Source organism: Callospermophilus lateralis, chromosome 9 (genome assembly GCF_048772815.1).
Source record: "Callospermophilus lateralis isolate mCalLat2 chromosome 9, mCalLat2.hap1, whole genome shotgun sequence".
Classification (NCBI taxonomy): domain Eukaryota; kingdom Metazoa; phylum Chordata; class Mammalia; order Rodentia; family Sciuridae; genus Callospermophilus; species Callospermophilus lateralis.
The window spans coordinates 53,323,772-53,340,997 of record NC_135313.1 but is presented as its reverse complement, the minus strand read 5'-3'; the positions used below and the strand labels follow the sequence as shown (position 1 = coordinate 53,340,997).

The window sequence follows — 17,226 nt, the reverse complement described above, 5'->3', positions numbered from 1 at the left end:
CTCCTCGAGTCTCCATACTAACAGACTTGACAAGCCCACTGGGTGAGTTTTGCCATGTCTGTGTGAATCCTAGCAGCAACTGCAGGGCAGGCTCAAAAAACATGTTCTGTGCTACAGCTCTCAGTGGAGATTGGTCCCCTGCACTTGCTGTCCACTGTGTTTGGAGCCCTTGTCCATAAACAAATTACGTTTAACTCCCACACACATTTAACGGCCTCCATTCAATTTAGTTCCTTACTCAAAAGTCACCTTCAGGAAAGCCCACACTAGCTGACCTTTCTAAAACTTAAAGCTGCCATTTCCTCTTCTCCTCTAACCTTTTATATCCTTCTTCCCTCATTATTTTCCTTTATAGTTACCACTAACAGAATATGTCTTTCCTATATTAACTTGTTGGTTTTGTCTCCCCCACTTTAATGTAGCTTCATGAAGTCAGAGACTTTCCCTTGTGCATCCAACACTAGAACAGTTCTGGTGAACCCAGAGCAGGTGCTCAATAAATATTTGCTAACTGAATGGAGGAAAGAGTGCTTGTAACACATTAATGTGGGATTATTAAGAGCATCTGGGTATTAGCTGTCTTACATCCACATTTTCCATGAGTGAGGGAAAAATCTTTAAGTGGTATTTACCAATGCACTTTGCTTAATGAATCCTCGCCTCCTTTTAAAAACACAGGTCACCTTGCTTCCAGAATGGTCTACTTGCCTTACCTCTGCTTTTAAAGTTCTTTACAATGCTGTATCCCTGGTCACATTTGGGGATGGGGGGAAGCTTCTTGAACTCTTCTGAACTCCAAAGTTCATAACAAGAAATATTTGACTCCAAGAATTCTTGATCATGGGGGTGAAAACAAATTGTTTATTATAATACTGCAGAGTCTTCAGCTGTATACAGGACAACGTAAGGGGATCATAGCAAGACAGCCCAAACTTAGTTACTACACACACACACACACACACACACACACTATGTGTACACATCTTATGTAGTGCCCACCTTCGTTGGAGAATTCTTTTACACCAGTGATATTGGATCACTTCTATGATATATTAGTTTAGGAGAGGTCCAAAGTTAAAGAGGAATAGAACATATTTATAGTTTTTTGTAAAATAAGCACAAGTGGTTTTTTCTTTCTTTCTTTCTTTCTTTCTTTTTTTTTTTTTTTTTTTTTTTTTTTTTTTTTCGTACTGGGGATCTGGGGATTGAACCCAGGGACACTTAACCACTGAGCTACATCCCCAGAATTTTTTTTTTTTTTTTTTTTTTTTTGAGACAGGGTCTTGCCAAGTTGTTGAGGGCCTCGCTAAGTTGCTGAGGCTGGCTTTGAACTTGGGATCCTCCTGCCTCAGCCTCCCAAATTGCTTAGATTGCAGGCATGTACCACCGTGCCTGGCAGTATGAGGGTTTTCTTAACAAACCTTCAAACAATAAACATGTATGTTATGTGAATTTGATTTGGGGTAGGCATTTGTTTCTTCAAATACAATTGAGTGTGATGAACATTTTTCAGAGTTTCATTCACTTTTTTTTTTCTACTAAGTTAAATAACTTAGCTTTCAAGAGCCTGTTTGTTTTCCGTTGCAATCATTGAGAGCTGTGAGAACCAGGTGCAGCAGGAAACTATGAGTCAGAAGCAAATGTTATTTTCCACCTGCCATTCTTATAGATTTACACTGTGCAAAAGCAAAACTCCCATTAATCATCATACATATAGTCATGCTGTCCACCACTCCAAATACTCCTTTCAACCCTATTCTTAAAAGCATTAGCAATAAATCCAGTAACCTTAGAGATAAAGATGAATTGTTTTTATTACATACAATTTTGAAACCTTGAATGGCAGAAGAAGTTGACAAAAACAAAATTTAAAAAATAAATTTCAAGCTAGGAAAAAATGTGGAACATATGAAAACAGAAAAATGTGTGAAAGAAAACAAGTTCATGAACGATGAAATCCAGAGATCTTTTGATGTGTATTAGGTAGGTAGATAGTGACAAAAAATGGTGATTTGTAGTGTTTAAGTAGATATGGAGAGACGGGTGTTTCCCTATACTACTGGAGAGAGCAAATTAATAAAGTCTTTGAGAAGAGCAACTTGACAACATAAGTCTAATACCTAAAAGTGACCCATTTGATCTATTTTAAAATATACAAAATTTTTGAATGAAACAAACGGAATAAGTTTTAATGGAAACATTAGGAAAAATTACAAAAACATATTTACAAAGATATTCATCCAGCTATTGTCTAGAAGAGTAAAAAGTTGGAAATCACTTAAATGATGGTTAAATCCCTTATGCTATAAATATATAATGAAACATGCTACTTTTCCAAGTAAACATGAAGAGCCATACCCACAGTAATGGAAATGTATTTAGAAACTACAAAACAACATGGAAATTGATCTCCTTTTTCAGTAACCACAGAGATATGTGTCTATGTAAGCATTTTGAAATCAGGGGATAATAATACCACCCAAATGGTCAAGTGGTTTCCTTTGGATGATGAGATTATAGATGATTTTCATATTTATCTGTTTACCCTCATGTAATTTCTAATATTTTTAAAATGATTGTTTTGTTTTCATGCTTGGAAAAAAAACATATAGCCTTTTTTACTTTGAAGATAGTAAATAAGTATTAACAGTTTTCTTGCTTGTAGTAAAAATTTTTACTTTTTCTCCCCATTTCTGTTAGAGTTCTTATTCCTCTCTTTTATTATATGCTTTTCTAGCTCCCCTTAGTGTATATGTTGTTCCTTAATATCATTTTATGCTAAGTTTAGTTTCACTTTAGTTCCATGCTTTCTTCTCCTGAAGAGAGTGGCTGAATCCTCCTCTCTCCCCAACCTCAGTGCAGCTGTCTGATTCTTAGCTGTCAGTGTTCCTCACCTGGATCTGCAGAGCCCTATCATCCAGCCTCCTTAGGGAATGCTGCCACTGATCTTCCTGGAAACTAAACCTGATTCTAGAGTTCCCTTGCATTTTTTTAATAACCCATGGAGTTCTACGTGACTCCTTTGATTGGCCTGAAAAGGCTGTCGTTGTCATGCCCTCCGCTTGTCCTCCCCACCCTGTGTCAACCTGCTCTCAATGTCTTAGTATTCCTACAATAAATGTTGCTCTCTTAGCCTTTGCTTTTGCACATTGCCCCTTCTTCCTGTGCTCCCCATCCCCACCCTTCCCCACCATGGTGATGACTGGGCATCTCCCATTCGTTCTCTTAACAGTTCAAATATTTCCTTCGGGCTACCTCTCCTGAGTCCTCTAGGTGGAGTCCCAGGGCCTTCTTACTGTACTGTCCTCCAGTATTTCTAGTTATATACTGACCTCTTCAGCTTCCCAACCCAACTAAGACAAGGAGCTATTTAAGACAAGGGCTCCTTCTTAGCAATCTTTATCCTGGCTCCTGGAAGACCCTAATTCCTCTCTGTGTTCATTGCACATATGCCAAGTACATTTCCCATTACCACCTCTGCTTCTCATTTAAGCACTTTTTCTTTCTTTCTTTTTTTTTTTTTTTTTTTTCTTAATCATTTGATTATCTGGGCTTTCAAGACAAGAATCAGATCAAGAATTCTAATTTTTTTGTTCTTCCTTTCCTTAGGCTTCAGATGACGAGTCTTACATCAGCGATGTGAGCGATAATATATCTGAAGACAACACCAGTGTTGCGGACAATATTTCTCGGCAAAGTATGCATCATTTGAGCTTCCAGGTTGTTCTATCTACATGCCAAATTACAACACTGGTGAACTAATGAACAGTAACTCCCCTCTCCCCCTCACTAACTATTCTTTTTCCAGCTGATTGGTCCATAAATTTTATTTTGCATTATCTGTTGAGATCAATGGTTGCAAAATCTGTTAAATACATAGTCTAGTGAAAAGGTTTTACATCTTGCTTATACTCACTTTAAATCCTTCTTATTAAATGTACCTTTAAAAATTTGACATGTCTTTTCTAAAATAACATTTGAGTATATTTAACATCTTGTTTTAAAAAAAATATCCTCTGATGTTTTGTGAAATACCTCATGAAGAAATAACTCCATTTAGTCTCAAGGGAATATAATAAAGGCTCAATAAGTGTATCACCATCAGAATTGTTTGAAGAAGTTCTTCCCTGGTTTTATGAAATCAGAAAAGAAAAGTATCTTTCACTGTGATTTTCCTCTCCCAGTCCTGAATGGGGAGCTCACAGGAGGTGCCTTCAGAAATGGCCGTCGCACCTGCCTGCCTGCTCCTTGTCCTGACACTAGTAACATCAACCTGTGGAATATCTTGAGAAACAACATCGGTAAAGACCTGTCGAAAGTCTCGATGCCTGTGGAGCTCAACGAGCCGCTCAACACCCTGCAGCATCTCTGTGAGGAAATTGAATACAGTGAGCTGCTGGACAAGGCCTCAGAGACGGATGATCCCTACGAGCGCATGGTAATAAATGACAGGGCAGCACCTGTCCTTGGCTAGACCACAAACCATTATGATGACACATTCGGGTTTTGCATGACATTCCCACTGCATAGGTAAGAGAGGAATTGGCCTGTTTGCATAATCAAGCAGAGCCAAGTAAGTTCTAGATATCCTTACTGGAAGATGCACATTTTGTGATTGTATCTGTGATCTAGAGTGTCCCTAACGTTAGAATGCAAAGGTAGCCAAGTCATGCTAGATCTTGCCTTATCAACTTTTCCTGAATGCCAACACAGTCCATATGCCCAGGAACTTATTTTTAAGAAAGTGACTTGCTGTTGGTGCTTTGCCCTTTATTCCATAGATGGGAAAATTTGCCCTGCTGTCCTCCAACAGGCACCAGCAGCCCCACCCTCCTGTCTGTGGTACTGAAACAGCACATGGTGTAACCTATAATTGGGTTTCAGATCCTTTGAACTCTGTGACACTCATGAAATTGGGTAGACATATGAATGGAAAGCACTTGACCTCAGTGGCCTGCTGGTTCCCATGGAAGAAGTACAACCTCATTTTATCTTATTTTTTCTCCCTGCATTGAGGCCAGTTCTGTACAAGTAATAAAAACTGCAAAAGGCATCAAGTCAACACCCATCAGTGTTGGTAAAATCCACAGGAATAGGGACAAACAGACCCCGCAGCCATGGCTCCTATATTATTTTCCTTTCTTGAATGTCTTAACAGGTTCTCGTTGCTGCGTTTGCAGTTTCAGGATATTGCTCCACCTACTTCAGAGCAGGAAGTAAGCCATTCAACCCAGTCCTTGGGGAGACTTATGAATGCATTAGAGAAGACAAAGGATTCCGATTTTTCTCAGAACAAGTAAGTGAGGTTTCTATATAGGTAGGAGGGCAGTTTGGTGATGAAAGCAGCCTTTTGATACTTTTGATACAGATGTGTTTCGGATGCATCATGTTGTAGTTAACAGAAAACTCATTTGGTTTGTCTGTGTCATTACCTCCTCTATGTATGTGTAAGCTCTCTGTGTTTAAGCACAAAGTCCTTAAAGTTAAAGATTTACTTATCCATCCTGAGAATAATTCACTAATAGAGATGGATGGATTATGGTTTTCATTGGGAGGTGACCTTTTTACATTGTAAATAAATATCACTTATGAAAATCTTAACACTGCCATCATTGCCTTCTTTTTTGTTTTTAATTATCAGGTTAGCCATCATCCACCCATTTCTGCCTGTCACTGTGAATCAAAGAATTTTGTGTTTTGGCAAGGTTTGTATTTTAATTATAACTTATAGTCAAATTTGTGAGTCTATGGAAAATTTTCTAGCTTCTGAAGGTACACTATACTCAGTTTAAATTTCTACCTTTGGAACTCAGAGAATATTGGTAATTGGTATGGAACTCAGTTTGAGAAATTAAATTTTCTGGTTTATATATGAAACTGTGTCCTCTGGGAGATGAGACTGTGCATCTAGGAAGCAAGGCCCATGGAACACAGAGCTCTATGCTGACTGCCAGCTTGAAGCCATTGTTTTATCACATGGTGCCTTAATGTCTGCATCTATAATGTAAGATCAATGGCCTTCTTACTTTTGGGGCATGCAGAGATTTTAATCCTGAAGGATGGTTCTATGGTATATCATCTGTGGTCAAAGTCTGTTTAGATATACAGTCAGCCCACTATATCTGTGGGTTCCACATCTGTAGATTTGATTAATCTCAGATGGAAAATATTTGGAAAAAAATTGTATCTGTACTATCATGTATATTTATATTGTTTTAAATATTATAAGTAATCTAGAAATGATTTAAAGCATGTGGGAGGATGTCCATGGGTTATATGCAAATACTTTGCCATTTTATATAAGAGACTTGAGCATCCTCAGATCTTGACACCTGATAGGTGTTCTAGAACCAATACTCCATGGATAACAAAGGATGTCTATATAAACATTGCAGTAATTTGTGTTCTTTAACTTGCCAGGGCTCCAGAGTTTAAATTAAAGTCTCTAGTTATTAACGCCCATTGTTCTTTCAGAATGTTACAAACTTGCATAAAATAAAAATTTGAAACCCCTTTAGAAAGAAGAGAATATATATGTTGATTTGACCATTAAGTATAAGTAGTTCCTTCACACACACACATACACACACAAGATAGTTCTTTCACATTTGGAAGGGTGCTTCGTTGATCACAGAATGACTCTTCTCATAAGCATTTCCTTAACCTGGAAACACACAAAATGATAGATCCCTATAACTGTACTTTATTGCAAAATAAGACAATAAATCATTTCTTAGTCATAACCAAGATTCATAAGTTTTGTGGAGACAGCACTAAGCTCCCTTAGTTCATCAAGATGACAGAAGGTGGTTATCACAAATGTCAGGTAGATCCAAACCTCCACGAGTAAAACCTGAAGCCAAAGGATGAAGCTCTGGGCTTCAGGCTGTATCCCAGCTGCCAGTGTAGGGATGTATTCATTAAGTTAATCCCACTTTCCCATAAATCTTTCTTGTCTGTGTTTAAAGATTATATTATTATTTTTTACTCTTCTCCCAAATCATAACTATTCCATGTGGTGGGGAAAATGTGTATATAAATCCTGCAGTTATTTTTACATACACATCAAGCTTGATCAATTGTTAAGTATATTTTACTATTTGATTAAAACTGAACATTTATTACTATCTAGATATTGATCACTATAAGGTCTGTTTGTATGTATAAGTGGATACACAAACACATACACAGAAACACTTATTACAGGCTTCTCTCAGTTTTGTTCATTGAAAACAAATATGGAGCATGGTAATGGAGAAACAGTAGACTAGGGGGGACTATGGTTAATGTTTTCATGTCAGGCCATCGTCAGGTACTTGTCATGTTAAATCTACAATATAGAGACTTGTGATTAAAAAAATGCTTTGTGAAGTATAATACAAAAGTTAGTTTTTACAGAACAATTAGATATGACGTGTGTATATTTTGTCCTCTGCCCATGTCATTTAGATATCAGATGGAAAAACAAGTTCTGGGGGAAGTCCATGGAAATCCTGCCAGTTGGAACACTGAATGTCATGCTTCCAAAGTAGGTTTCTCTCCTCTCTCTTTTGGCGTCTTCCCTGCTTTTCTAAAACAGAAGGTCCATTTCCCTGTACGCCCAAAGTATCTGTTACTTTCAACACAGTTCTGAGATGGGCCCCGACAAAAACAAATGAGAACTTTAGCAACTGTACCAAAGCTTCCTGTTTATTTCTCCTTCTCCATTCATCAGCCAAAACCAGGTACCTACCAGGTCCTAGTCACCATGCTTTTTCGCATTTCAGATGAAAGGTTTTCCTTTTAGTCATTTATTTTTCTATATACTTTATATTTTCACTTTTGAGTTTATCTTAGTTCTAGCGCCTGTTTTAAAAGAAGGATGAGATCTTCTAGGTTTGTATCTTCTAAGTTTGTATCTTCTAGGTTTGTATCTTCTAGGTTTGTATATAAAAAGATTTAGAGGATATAGCCTATAAGTATTTTTACATGAATTGAAGTTTTCATTAAAGCCAAGGACTTGATGGTTTTTGTTTCTTCTTTGGTTCATTTTGTTTTTGTCAATTTGGTTGACTGAGTTCCTGGTAGGTTGGATATAAAGGAAGGTAAGGAGAAGGAGATAAACCTTCAATATTTGGAAATTCACAAAGAGGAAGGAGTTTTCATAAGTGTCTCTAGTGCCTACATCATGCCAATTAGAAAATCTTAGAGCCATTTTACTTTACTTTGAAAATAGCATTTCATTTGAAAAAATATAAAATGTACAAACTTAAATGTGTTTTAAAGCCATGTCATTTGGTTCCTTAGCAGAAATTCCATAACCTCACTTTCCTTACTCCTCAGAATTACATTAGATTTGTGGATTTGTGCTTGCCACGTTTTTGTTTGTTGGTTTTTGTTTTTTGTGGTACCAGGGATTTTGAGACAGAATCCTGCTAAGTTGCCTAGGCTGGCCTGGAACTTGTAATCCCCCTGCCTTAGCCTCCCTAGTAGCTGGGATTATAGGCCTGTGCCACCTTGCTCAGCCACTTGTTTGTCTTTTCCCCCAAATAACTGTTCCCTTCTTTGGTCTTAACATGCTGTATGAAACAGTGTTCTTAGAGTAATCAGTCTTAAATGTGCACCCTATTGAGCCTCTCTCCACCACAAATCCTTCCATAATGGCCCCATGCTTGAAGGGTCAAGCCATACTCTTTGAAAGGTCATTGATGGCCTCCCTGCCCTGACTCCCTCCACAGCCACCAACCAGAGCCCACCACTCATACACCCCCAGATGCAGCAAGCTTTTCTGGCCCCTGTAGCTTTGTCCATACTTTCTCCAACAGGTAGTACCCTCTTACCCACCACCCAAGCTTAGATCCACCCAGCCTCTTCTAGATATCTTCCTTGAAACTCACCCAGATTCCCTGTGAGCTAAGGATGAAAGACTCACCTTCTGTGTTACCATGATGCTTTGTTCATTTGTCTGTTACAGCCCTCATCATATTTGACCTTAAGTATTTGTTTACATGTCCATGTACTCCTACCATACTGTTGGCCCCAGAGGAACAGCAAATAGGCCCTCTTCAACTATGTAGCTTTAGCACCTGGCCTTAGAAACACTTCACTGTTCTTCAAGTGAATGAATCATGTCATAAATATTTGCCTAGAAACTTTCAAGAAAAAAATGAGAGGGAAATGGGGAGAAAGGAAGCTCGGGCCAAATAATATTCTCATTAGTAGAAATAGTAACATATCTGTGACCTTCCTCATTTTTAATCAATGTTCTATTCCTCACTAGGTATGGAGATTACTATGTGTGGAACAAGGTGACCACATGCATTCACAACATCCTCAGTGGGAGGAGATGGATAGAGCATTATGGAGAAATAACAATCAGAAATACCAAAAGCAGCGTTTGCATTTGCAAACTCACATTTGTCAAGGTAAATAATGCCATGGGACAGAAAAGGAAAAATAACACACAGTGTTTCCTTAGGAAGAAATAGAACATTTACCTTATCTAGTAGCAATCAAATCTGTCCTGTATCATTGGTCTTAAGAACATTTTTTGATAAGAAATCAGGACCATTTTATGGAATTATTCAAGACATGTAGGCTTCTGAAAAAGTGGAAGTCAAAAAAGGCTCCATTTCAGAACAGAAAATAAAAACGAATTTCTTTCTAAAGAATCTTCTAAGTAGCTAGTCAGTTCATTCAGTAAAATTCCAGAAAACACTTTTTGCCTATACCAAGTCTTCTGTTTTCCTTTTCTGTTCCTGCTTAATTTCAACATGTTCAAGCGATCTTTTTTTAGGGAGCCAATTATAATGCAATTGTCATTTTCTGAAAATACTTGAGTAGAACAGCCATGTCAATGGTAGCTACCAGTCCCTACAAGCCTATCTAACCCTGCCATTTTTATAATCCAAACACGTTCAATGCAAAGCATTTTGTTTAGTGACAAAAATAAATGTTTGGGATAGAAATGCACATAGGATGCCATTTTCCCACACTCTGGTCTGAAGTAGAACATACAGCATTACTTCCATGTTTATTTGGGTCTGTTACAGAATTCAGCAGTTATTTCTGTAACATAGCCATTGGAAATTCATCAGAATCTATGAAAAAAAGGGAGGATTCAAGACAAGAGGATCTGAGGGAAAAAATTCTAACCTGTAAATTAATATTAGATTCTTAGGATAGAAACAGCCTTCTCTGTGTCGTGCTACCATGCTATATAGCCTGGAGTGGATATCAGCCATTTCTTTTTTTTTAATTGATTGTTGTATTATAATGATAAATAATAATGGGAATCACTGTGACATATTGGTACCAGCATATAATAAAAGTTAAGCTAACACATATTTAGAAAACCAATCTTCCATATAAAAAAATTTTGAGATAGATTCCCGGAAATGGTGAGAATAAGAGACTTCAAGGTAAGGAAAATTTTCCATATGGAAATTATAGAGATCAGTATTATTAAAATGACTGGGGTTTGGTTTTTCCAGGTGAATTATTGGAATTCTAACGTGAATGAAGTCCAGGGGGTTGTGATGGATCAGGAAGGAAAGGTAGTGCACCGGCTATTTGGGAAGTGGCATGAAGGTCTCTATTGTGGTGTGGCCCCCTCTGCAAAGTGCATCTGGAGACCAGGTGAGACTGGTGCGAGTGCCCTGTATCAGGAAGGCCTGTGAGTGGCAGAGGGGAAGGAAGTAGCAGGTCATCCCATGTAACTCATCTTATATTTTCTTTAATGGTGAGATTTAAAAAGTAGGTGCATGGGGCTGGAGATATGGCTTACTTGATATACTGAGTGCTTGTCTCACATGCACAAGACCCTGGGTTCAATCCAATCCCCAGCACCACTAAATAAATAGATAGATAGGTAGATATAAAATGCTTAGTTATATTTATACAAATATATATATATGTATATATGTGGTGACATGACATGTTCAAACCTGACATGTAAAATCACTCTAAATGTAATGCCTACAGTATTTCAAAAGCTAAGTATATTTATTAAAGAGTTTAAATAATTTAAATATATAAGCTTAAGTCCTTATGTTATTTTTTTGTTTCAATAAAACAAAGGAAAGCTTACAAACATCTTTAAATCCACAAATTCAGTAATTCACCAGAATAAGTGATCTTTTCACTCAAGTGGCAAAAAGCTTCAATATGTTGATATTTAGTAAAAGACATCAACAAAGTTCTGGTATTGCATTAACATATAACTGTGTATCATATTTAAATGGAGCAAGTCTTCAACATGACATTTACTTTCTTTGGAGCTTGTCAATTAATCTCTAATTTTAAAATTAGTTATTGGCTTCCTAAAGAGGTATTGATGCCTATTTAAATTTCCTGCTAGTAGAGCAATTAGCTCATTCATTAGTAACTACTTATTGAGTACTGACTGTGCAACAGGCTTCATTCTAGGACTTGGAAATACATCAATGAACAAAGCACACAAAGATCCTGCCTTTCAGTTTAGAAAGAAGTGATGCAGCCTAGATCGTGAAGTGGGCCTCAGCAGTCTTTGAGACTTTTCAGCCAGGCATGGTGGTACACACACCTATTGTCCCAGCAGCTCAGGAGTCTGAGGCAGGAGGATCTCAAGTTCAAAGCCAGCCTCAACAACTTAGTGAGGCTCTAAGCAACTCATTGAGACCCTGTTTCTAAATAAAATACAAAAAAGGGCTGGGGATGTGGCTCAGTGGGTAAGCACCCCTGGGTTCAATCCCTGGTACCAAAAATAAAAATGAAAAAGAAGAAGAAAAAGAAATAAGTGCCAGTAAGGATTAATTTAGATCTATATCTTTTTATTTTATAAAAAAAGTAAATAATAAGGGTTTCTGGTGAAATTTTAGTGTTCATAGTTAACCACAATGGCACTTAGTTCCCAATTGAATATGAGGGAGGAGAGTTTAGCCAATGAAGACCATACTACATGTGCAAGGTTTTAAAGACTGAATTTTATTAAATACAGAAGTCTGTCACTTCTGATCATCAACATAAACTTCCCCACCTAGCAAAATATAACCAATTTAATCCACTTGAAACAGATTCTCAATCTAGAGTTTGTGACTGCAGTGTCTATCTTAGCGTATGTTAATTCATCACTGATGTAGGTCCAGTTCTCTTTCTATCAGCCTTGCTCCTCTCACAGTGGTTCATTGGCCTCATTCCAGGTTCCATGCCAACCAACTATGAGCTCTACTATGGCTTCACACGGTTTGCTATTGAGCTCAATGAGTTAGATCCTGTACTAAAAGATCTCCTTCCACCGACAGACGCCCGGTTTCGGCCAGATCAAAGGTAGGGATGGCAGAGGCATTTGAGATGCAGCCTAGGTCATGGAGTGGGCTTCAACCATCTTTGAGACTCTCTTTACCACCATTGTTGGCTACTCATTCAGTCATTCCTTTGTTCCCTGTTCACTCAGCAGTATTGGATTTTTCGACCCTAGGTAAAGTAGTATTTGCAGTATCATCATAACAGATACTTATCTCAACACAAAGTTCCCATGGATGATGACACGGTTGTGTTTTAATAAAAGGTTTCAAATCCCCCCCAAAACTGACTACAGATCAACAGACCCATGAACTCTGCTATGTACCGAATTACTTCTAACCCAGTGTTTCATGTGTGTGTTTGTGTGTGTGTGTGTGTGTGTGTGTGTGTCTTTGTGTCTATTACCCTGTAATATGGAGTATCTTTTAAACTTAAGAATAAGAGGATAAGTTATAGGGATACCAAGAAATGCTTTGAGTGAAAATATAGAGTTTCCCGAGCATGCTTTGTGTCCCACAGTGAGAGATGTACTGGAAATACAGTATCTCCAAAGCCTTCTAATTCTTATTTTTTTATTTTATAATATTCATGATGTTTACTCCTACAGAATTCATTTTACTTTTCCCAAAAATTCTATATGACCTACGAATTCCATCCAAGAGCAGTTTTCTATTTCCCATACTTTTGTGGTTTTACCTGTTTTCTGCAAAGTGTTCTCAGTATTGAATGTTCTTCTATTTAATTCTCCTAATTATGCTCTTTCCAGAACACGTAGTTTTGCCGTTTGACATTTAGATTTTATCAATTAACCCTGTACAATGTATACCATGATATATCCCTGTTCTTTGCTCTGGTTTTGATATATAAACATTTGCAAATCACCCCGGGTCTTCTTTTTCCTTCTTGATTCTATTCCAATATTCCCTTTCTGAATTTCATTTCCTATTCTGTGGCCTTTGGTAATTTTCCCCAGCTGTTACCTTCTGTTTTCACCAGTCTTACTCTCTCCAATAAAACAGGAAAGCTCCTTGCCTCTCAATCTGTTCTCGAAATAGATGGAGAGCTTCCAGTTGCCATGCTCCATCCTGTCACCTTTAACAAGTGCTTTTGTTACTATGGAAAAGGAGCACAACTTGCAACTGCCTGATGTTCTCATCCTGAACTCTGCAGTTGTCCTGAAAATCTCAACCTGCAGAACCCCAGACAGCACAGAGAATCTGCAAGGCCAAACCTCTTCCCTCTCCCTCCTACCCTCATTTTGTTAGATTTCATAATTCAGTCCATGTCCACAGAAAGTTTATTAATTGATGGGCAGAAAGAGGTAGTGTGTCCTGAGACAGAGGTGAAGGGACATTATCAAGAGTATATCACTGTGCCTTATGTTATGTTCACAGCAACCAGAGTGTAATTTTATGCAAGTGATATTTTTTTTCTAAAAAGAGGATAACATAATGAAATATCAACTTATTTATGCTTAGATTTTTGGAAGAAGGGAATTTAGAAGCTGCAGCGGCAGAGAAGCAAAGAGTAGAGGAACTCCAGAGATCTCGAAGACGATATATGGAAGAAAACAACCTTGAACATATACCAAAATTTTTTAAGTAAGTCAGTTCATTCCCTTAACAATTCATGTGTTTCAGATGGTTGCCATAGGCCATAAGAAACTTCAGGTATAAAAAAAAAAATTGGGGATAGTATAGTATCCAGGGAACTTAAAGGTAGAAAACTAATTTTGTTTACTTTCCTTTTAAGCAGTGAAAATAATTGAGTCAGATTTTGCACATGTAAAAAGGTAGTAACCATAAAAAGAAATTCTTCTCTACAGGTCTCTTCTTTTTGTGGATAGCAAAAGAGTGAGGGTATTACCCAGAGAGCTTTTTCCTTCAGCTGTACCCTTTAGAATGATGGAAACCTGTTCCCACTCCCTCATCCAGGGACTGGAATGGCCCCTACACCCACAAGGTCACCCTGACTTCATTAGGTTTTAATCTTATTTGTGTCACATGGAGCTTGTATCTGTTCAGATTTAGTGCCTCTGGGGTGCGATAGTCAGTGATTATTTGCAGGATTATATATACATCACACAGATTAGTCTGTAGTTTCCAAATTCATCTGTTGCCCTCCAAAGCTCAAGAAAACCTCTTATCCTTTAAAGTTGTCATTTCATTACCCCCCTATCCCTCTGGGGAAGAAATGCAGCCTTGCCCTTGAAATATCAGAAGTGGGCTCATTATACACGGCTGCAGAGGCTCTCAGAACTACCAATATTGAGTACTTGTCCCTGAAAGTAAAGCAGAAACTATGCTTGCCAATCTGGAACCAGAAGTTCTTGATTATAATATTTGTATGCACTTTGTTTGGGGCTCTTCGCTCTCTGTCCCTGCCTGAAGATGATCTGTCCCTCCCTTCAGTTCCTCTTCTACCTGCTTTCACATAAAACATTTTACAACAAAAATGAGTTCATTCCTATTCAAAAATAGTCAAATCCCCAATTGTGAGCAGATGGGACACTCTCTGGCTTACAAAGTACTCCTATGTATACATGTGTAATCCATAGGAGAGGGTCCAATTATCAGGTCACTTTGGTGCAATCTGTGGCTAACGTTCATTTTTATATTTTCACAGAAAAGTTATTGATGCAAATCAAAGAGAAGCCTGGGTTTCCAATGACACCTACTGGGAGCTTCGAAAGGACCCTGGGTTTAGCAAAGTAGACAGCCCTGTTCTCTGGTAAACTGGGAACGTAGAGCTAGCCCACATATCACACTCTGAATGAATAAATAACTATGCACAATTATGTTTCTTATAGCTACGCGTGGTTTCTGGGTCGACTGAAAACCTACCATTTGCTTTTCTATTCATCTTTATAATGGACTTTCAAAAGTGCATTAGACAAGGCCCCTAACCACTTTTGGATCCTTTCTGTTTTGCTGCAACCATATTCCTTAAAACAAAACAAAACAAGTCTACACCCATCTCAGAAAGCAGAATAAAAAGGAGCAGAGTACAAAATCCAAAGTCTGAAGAATTTGTAAAGAAAAAAACAAACAAACTGTAACCGGTGCTTAAAGCTGATCAAGAAAGTAAAAACAACACACAAACCACATGTTTGGTCCATTGTCCGGAAGCACCATCCCCTTGTCACAGGAGCTCCTGGGCCCCAGCAGTTGGTTGGATCAGACTTCAAGTAATTTTTGATGTGGTGTGCTTGTGGCTGGCCTCCTTATAAAAGACATGATGCTTCCCAGAACCTGTTCCATCTGTATGCCATTGTTCATGCCTTAAAAAATGCAAAGATGTACAATAAACCATTTTTTAAATGTGTACTCATAGGTTTATGTGAAGGACAGATCTTTTGAATCATGGCATGATTCACTTTCTCAATCAGAACAATGATTTGACTGACAAGTGGACTGAAAATTGAACAACACGTATGTTACATTGACACGTCAGTTACCATCTGGTGTATCTGAAGGTCAAGAAGGAAAAGGTGCGCTAAGTAGATCTCTGTATTCACGTTGCTCGTTATCCTGTCCTGCGTTCAGATAATAAACCATCCCTCTTCCACCTAACCTCACAGTGTGCCCTGTTATTTGGCAAAATTTGTGTTTGATTTGGACATTTGTCATCAGTGTTAAAACTTTGGAAAGAATGACAAAAAAAAAAAAAAAAAAAAAGACACATTCACATGGAATTTCTTTATGGGCTTAGTAGTACCATAAACAGCCAAAGTGTTTGAGCAAAGCACAATGGGACACACATCCCTAACCCACCCACAACTCATTGACACTATTCAATTTTCAATGAGAACAGAAGTAAGGATGCCAGTAGCTTATTTGCATTGTTTAAATGAGTCCTATGCAAAATCATATTTCTTATTTTTATCAAGTGATTCCAGAATGATACACAGCTACATGTTAAGCATTTACCTCACCAGAGATAGAGATAAAAACCTGAAGCTAAAGAATTTATCCATCCCAAAAAATGGTGGTGGGAGGGAGAAGTGTGTTTTGCATACTTTGGAATTTGATTTTCCTCCACTAATATACAGAAGGTTTTGTAGGAAACTTGCATTGGTATTCCTAAGTTTCTTCACATAGATGTCTATATTAATGCCTGTATTTTTTTAATATTTTAGTTGGACACTATATCTTTATTTATTTATTTTTATCTGGTACTGAGGATGGAACCAAGCGCCTCGCACATGCCAGGCAAGCGCTCTACTACTGAGCTACAGCCTCAGCCCCTGCCTGTATGTTTTTAAAAAGTCTCCTTAGAGAGTTTTCTAGAGAATTATAAAATTACATATATTTTATTGTTAGATTTTTATTCTTAGATTCTTCCCCTCAAAATTTAAGTGTTATTTTCAACTCTGATAACAAGGTTATGACATTTTATATTTTGTTGTGAGGTATTGATTTTAGCTTTATTTCTTCTTAGCAAAGCATTGCTAATAATGGCTAATATACCATCAAACAAAAAAACTTAAGGGAGAACTCTAAAACTTCCACTAGATGGAGCAGTGTTTTGATTACCCTAAAATTTCATTTCTCCCTTCCTATAAATCCATGCACTTGTTTAGAATGGAATTTCACTCTCCACTAAATTTCTCAATCCAGCTCCAGGTGTAACATGAACAACACCCTCTGTGAGCTTCTCAATTCCTTCATCTCCCACTTTAAATCCATAGGTGGTTGTAAACTCTTCCCCTTGTCATTGACTATTTTTCTGTTCATTTATTTTGATGTCCTTTTATCTGCATCCTCAGATGCATGTCTTTAATTTTAATTAGAATTTAGTTAGCTTCCTATTGACTCCCTCATAGAGAAGTCTGTTTTCCTTTGATTGGCAAAGCTTAAAATACTAAAATAATTCTGGCCTGAACTTACTAGCATTTCCTTGAACAGTTTCAAAACAGACTAAATACAGGAATTCTGCAAAATAAAGATATCATACATAGAGAAA

The 17,226-nt window shown here is 37.6% G+C and overlaps 1 protein-coding gene across 10 annotated transcripts in view; it reads left to right on the top strand.

The window, feature by feature from the left end:
* The window catches only part of Osbpl6 (oxysterol binding protein like 6), a 187,688-nt gene extending 171,855 nt beyond the window's left edge, over window positions 1–15,833 (top strand). For all 10 annotated transcript variants that reach the window (XM_076866735.2, XM_076866732.2, XM_076866731.2 and 7 more), the window contains 10 exons: window positions 3,610–3,697; window positions 4,185–4,438; window positions 5,159–5,296; window positions 5,642–5,705; window positions 7,450–7,528; window positions 9,260–9,404; window positions 10,473–10,617; window positions 12,159–12,285; window positions 13,740–13,862; window positions 14,887–15,833. In XM_076866735.2, the coding sequence (XP_076722850.1) occupies window positions 3,610–3,697; window positions 4,185–4,438; window positions 5,159–5,296; window positions 5,642–5,705; window positions 7,450–7,528; window positions 9,260–9,404; window positions 10,473–10,617; window positions 12,159–12,285; window positions 13,740–13,862; window positions 14,887–14,995 (1,272 nt within the window). In that variant the 3' untranslated portion in view covers window positions 14,996–15,833. The remainder of the gene's footprint in view (window positions 1–3,609; window positions 3,698–4,184; window positions 4,439–5,158; window positions 5,297–5,641; window positions 5,706–7,449; window positions 7,529–9,259; window positions 9,405–10,472; window positions 10,618–12,158; window positions 12,286–13,739; window positions 13,863–14,886) is intronic.
* The last annotated feature ends 1,393 nt before the right edge of the window (window positions 15,834–17,226 follow it).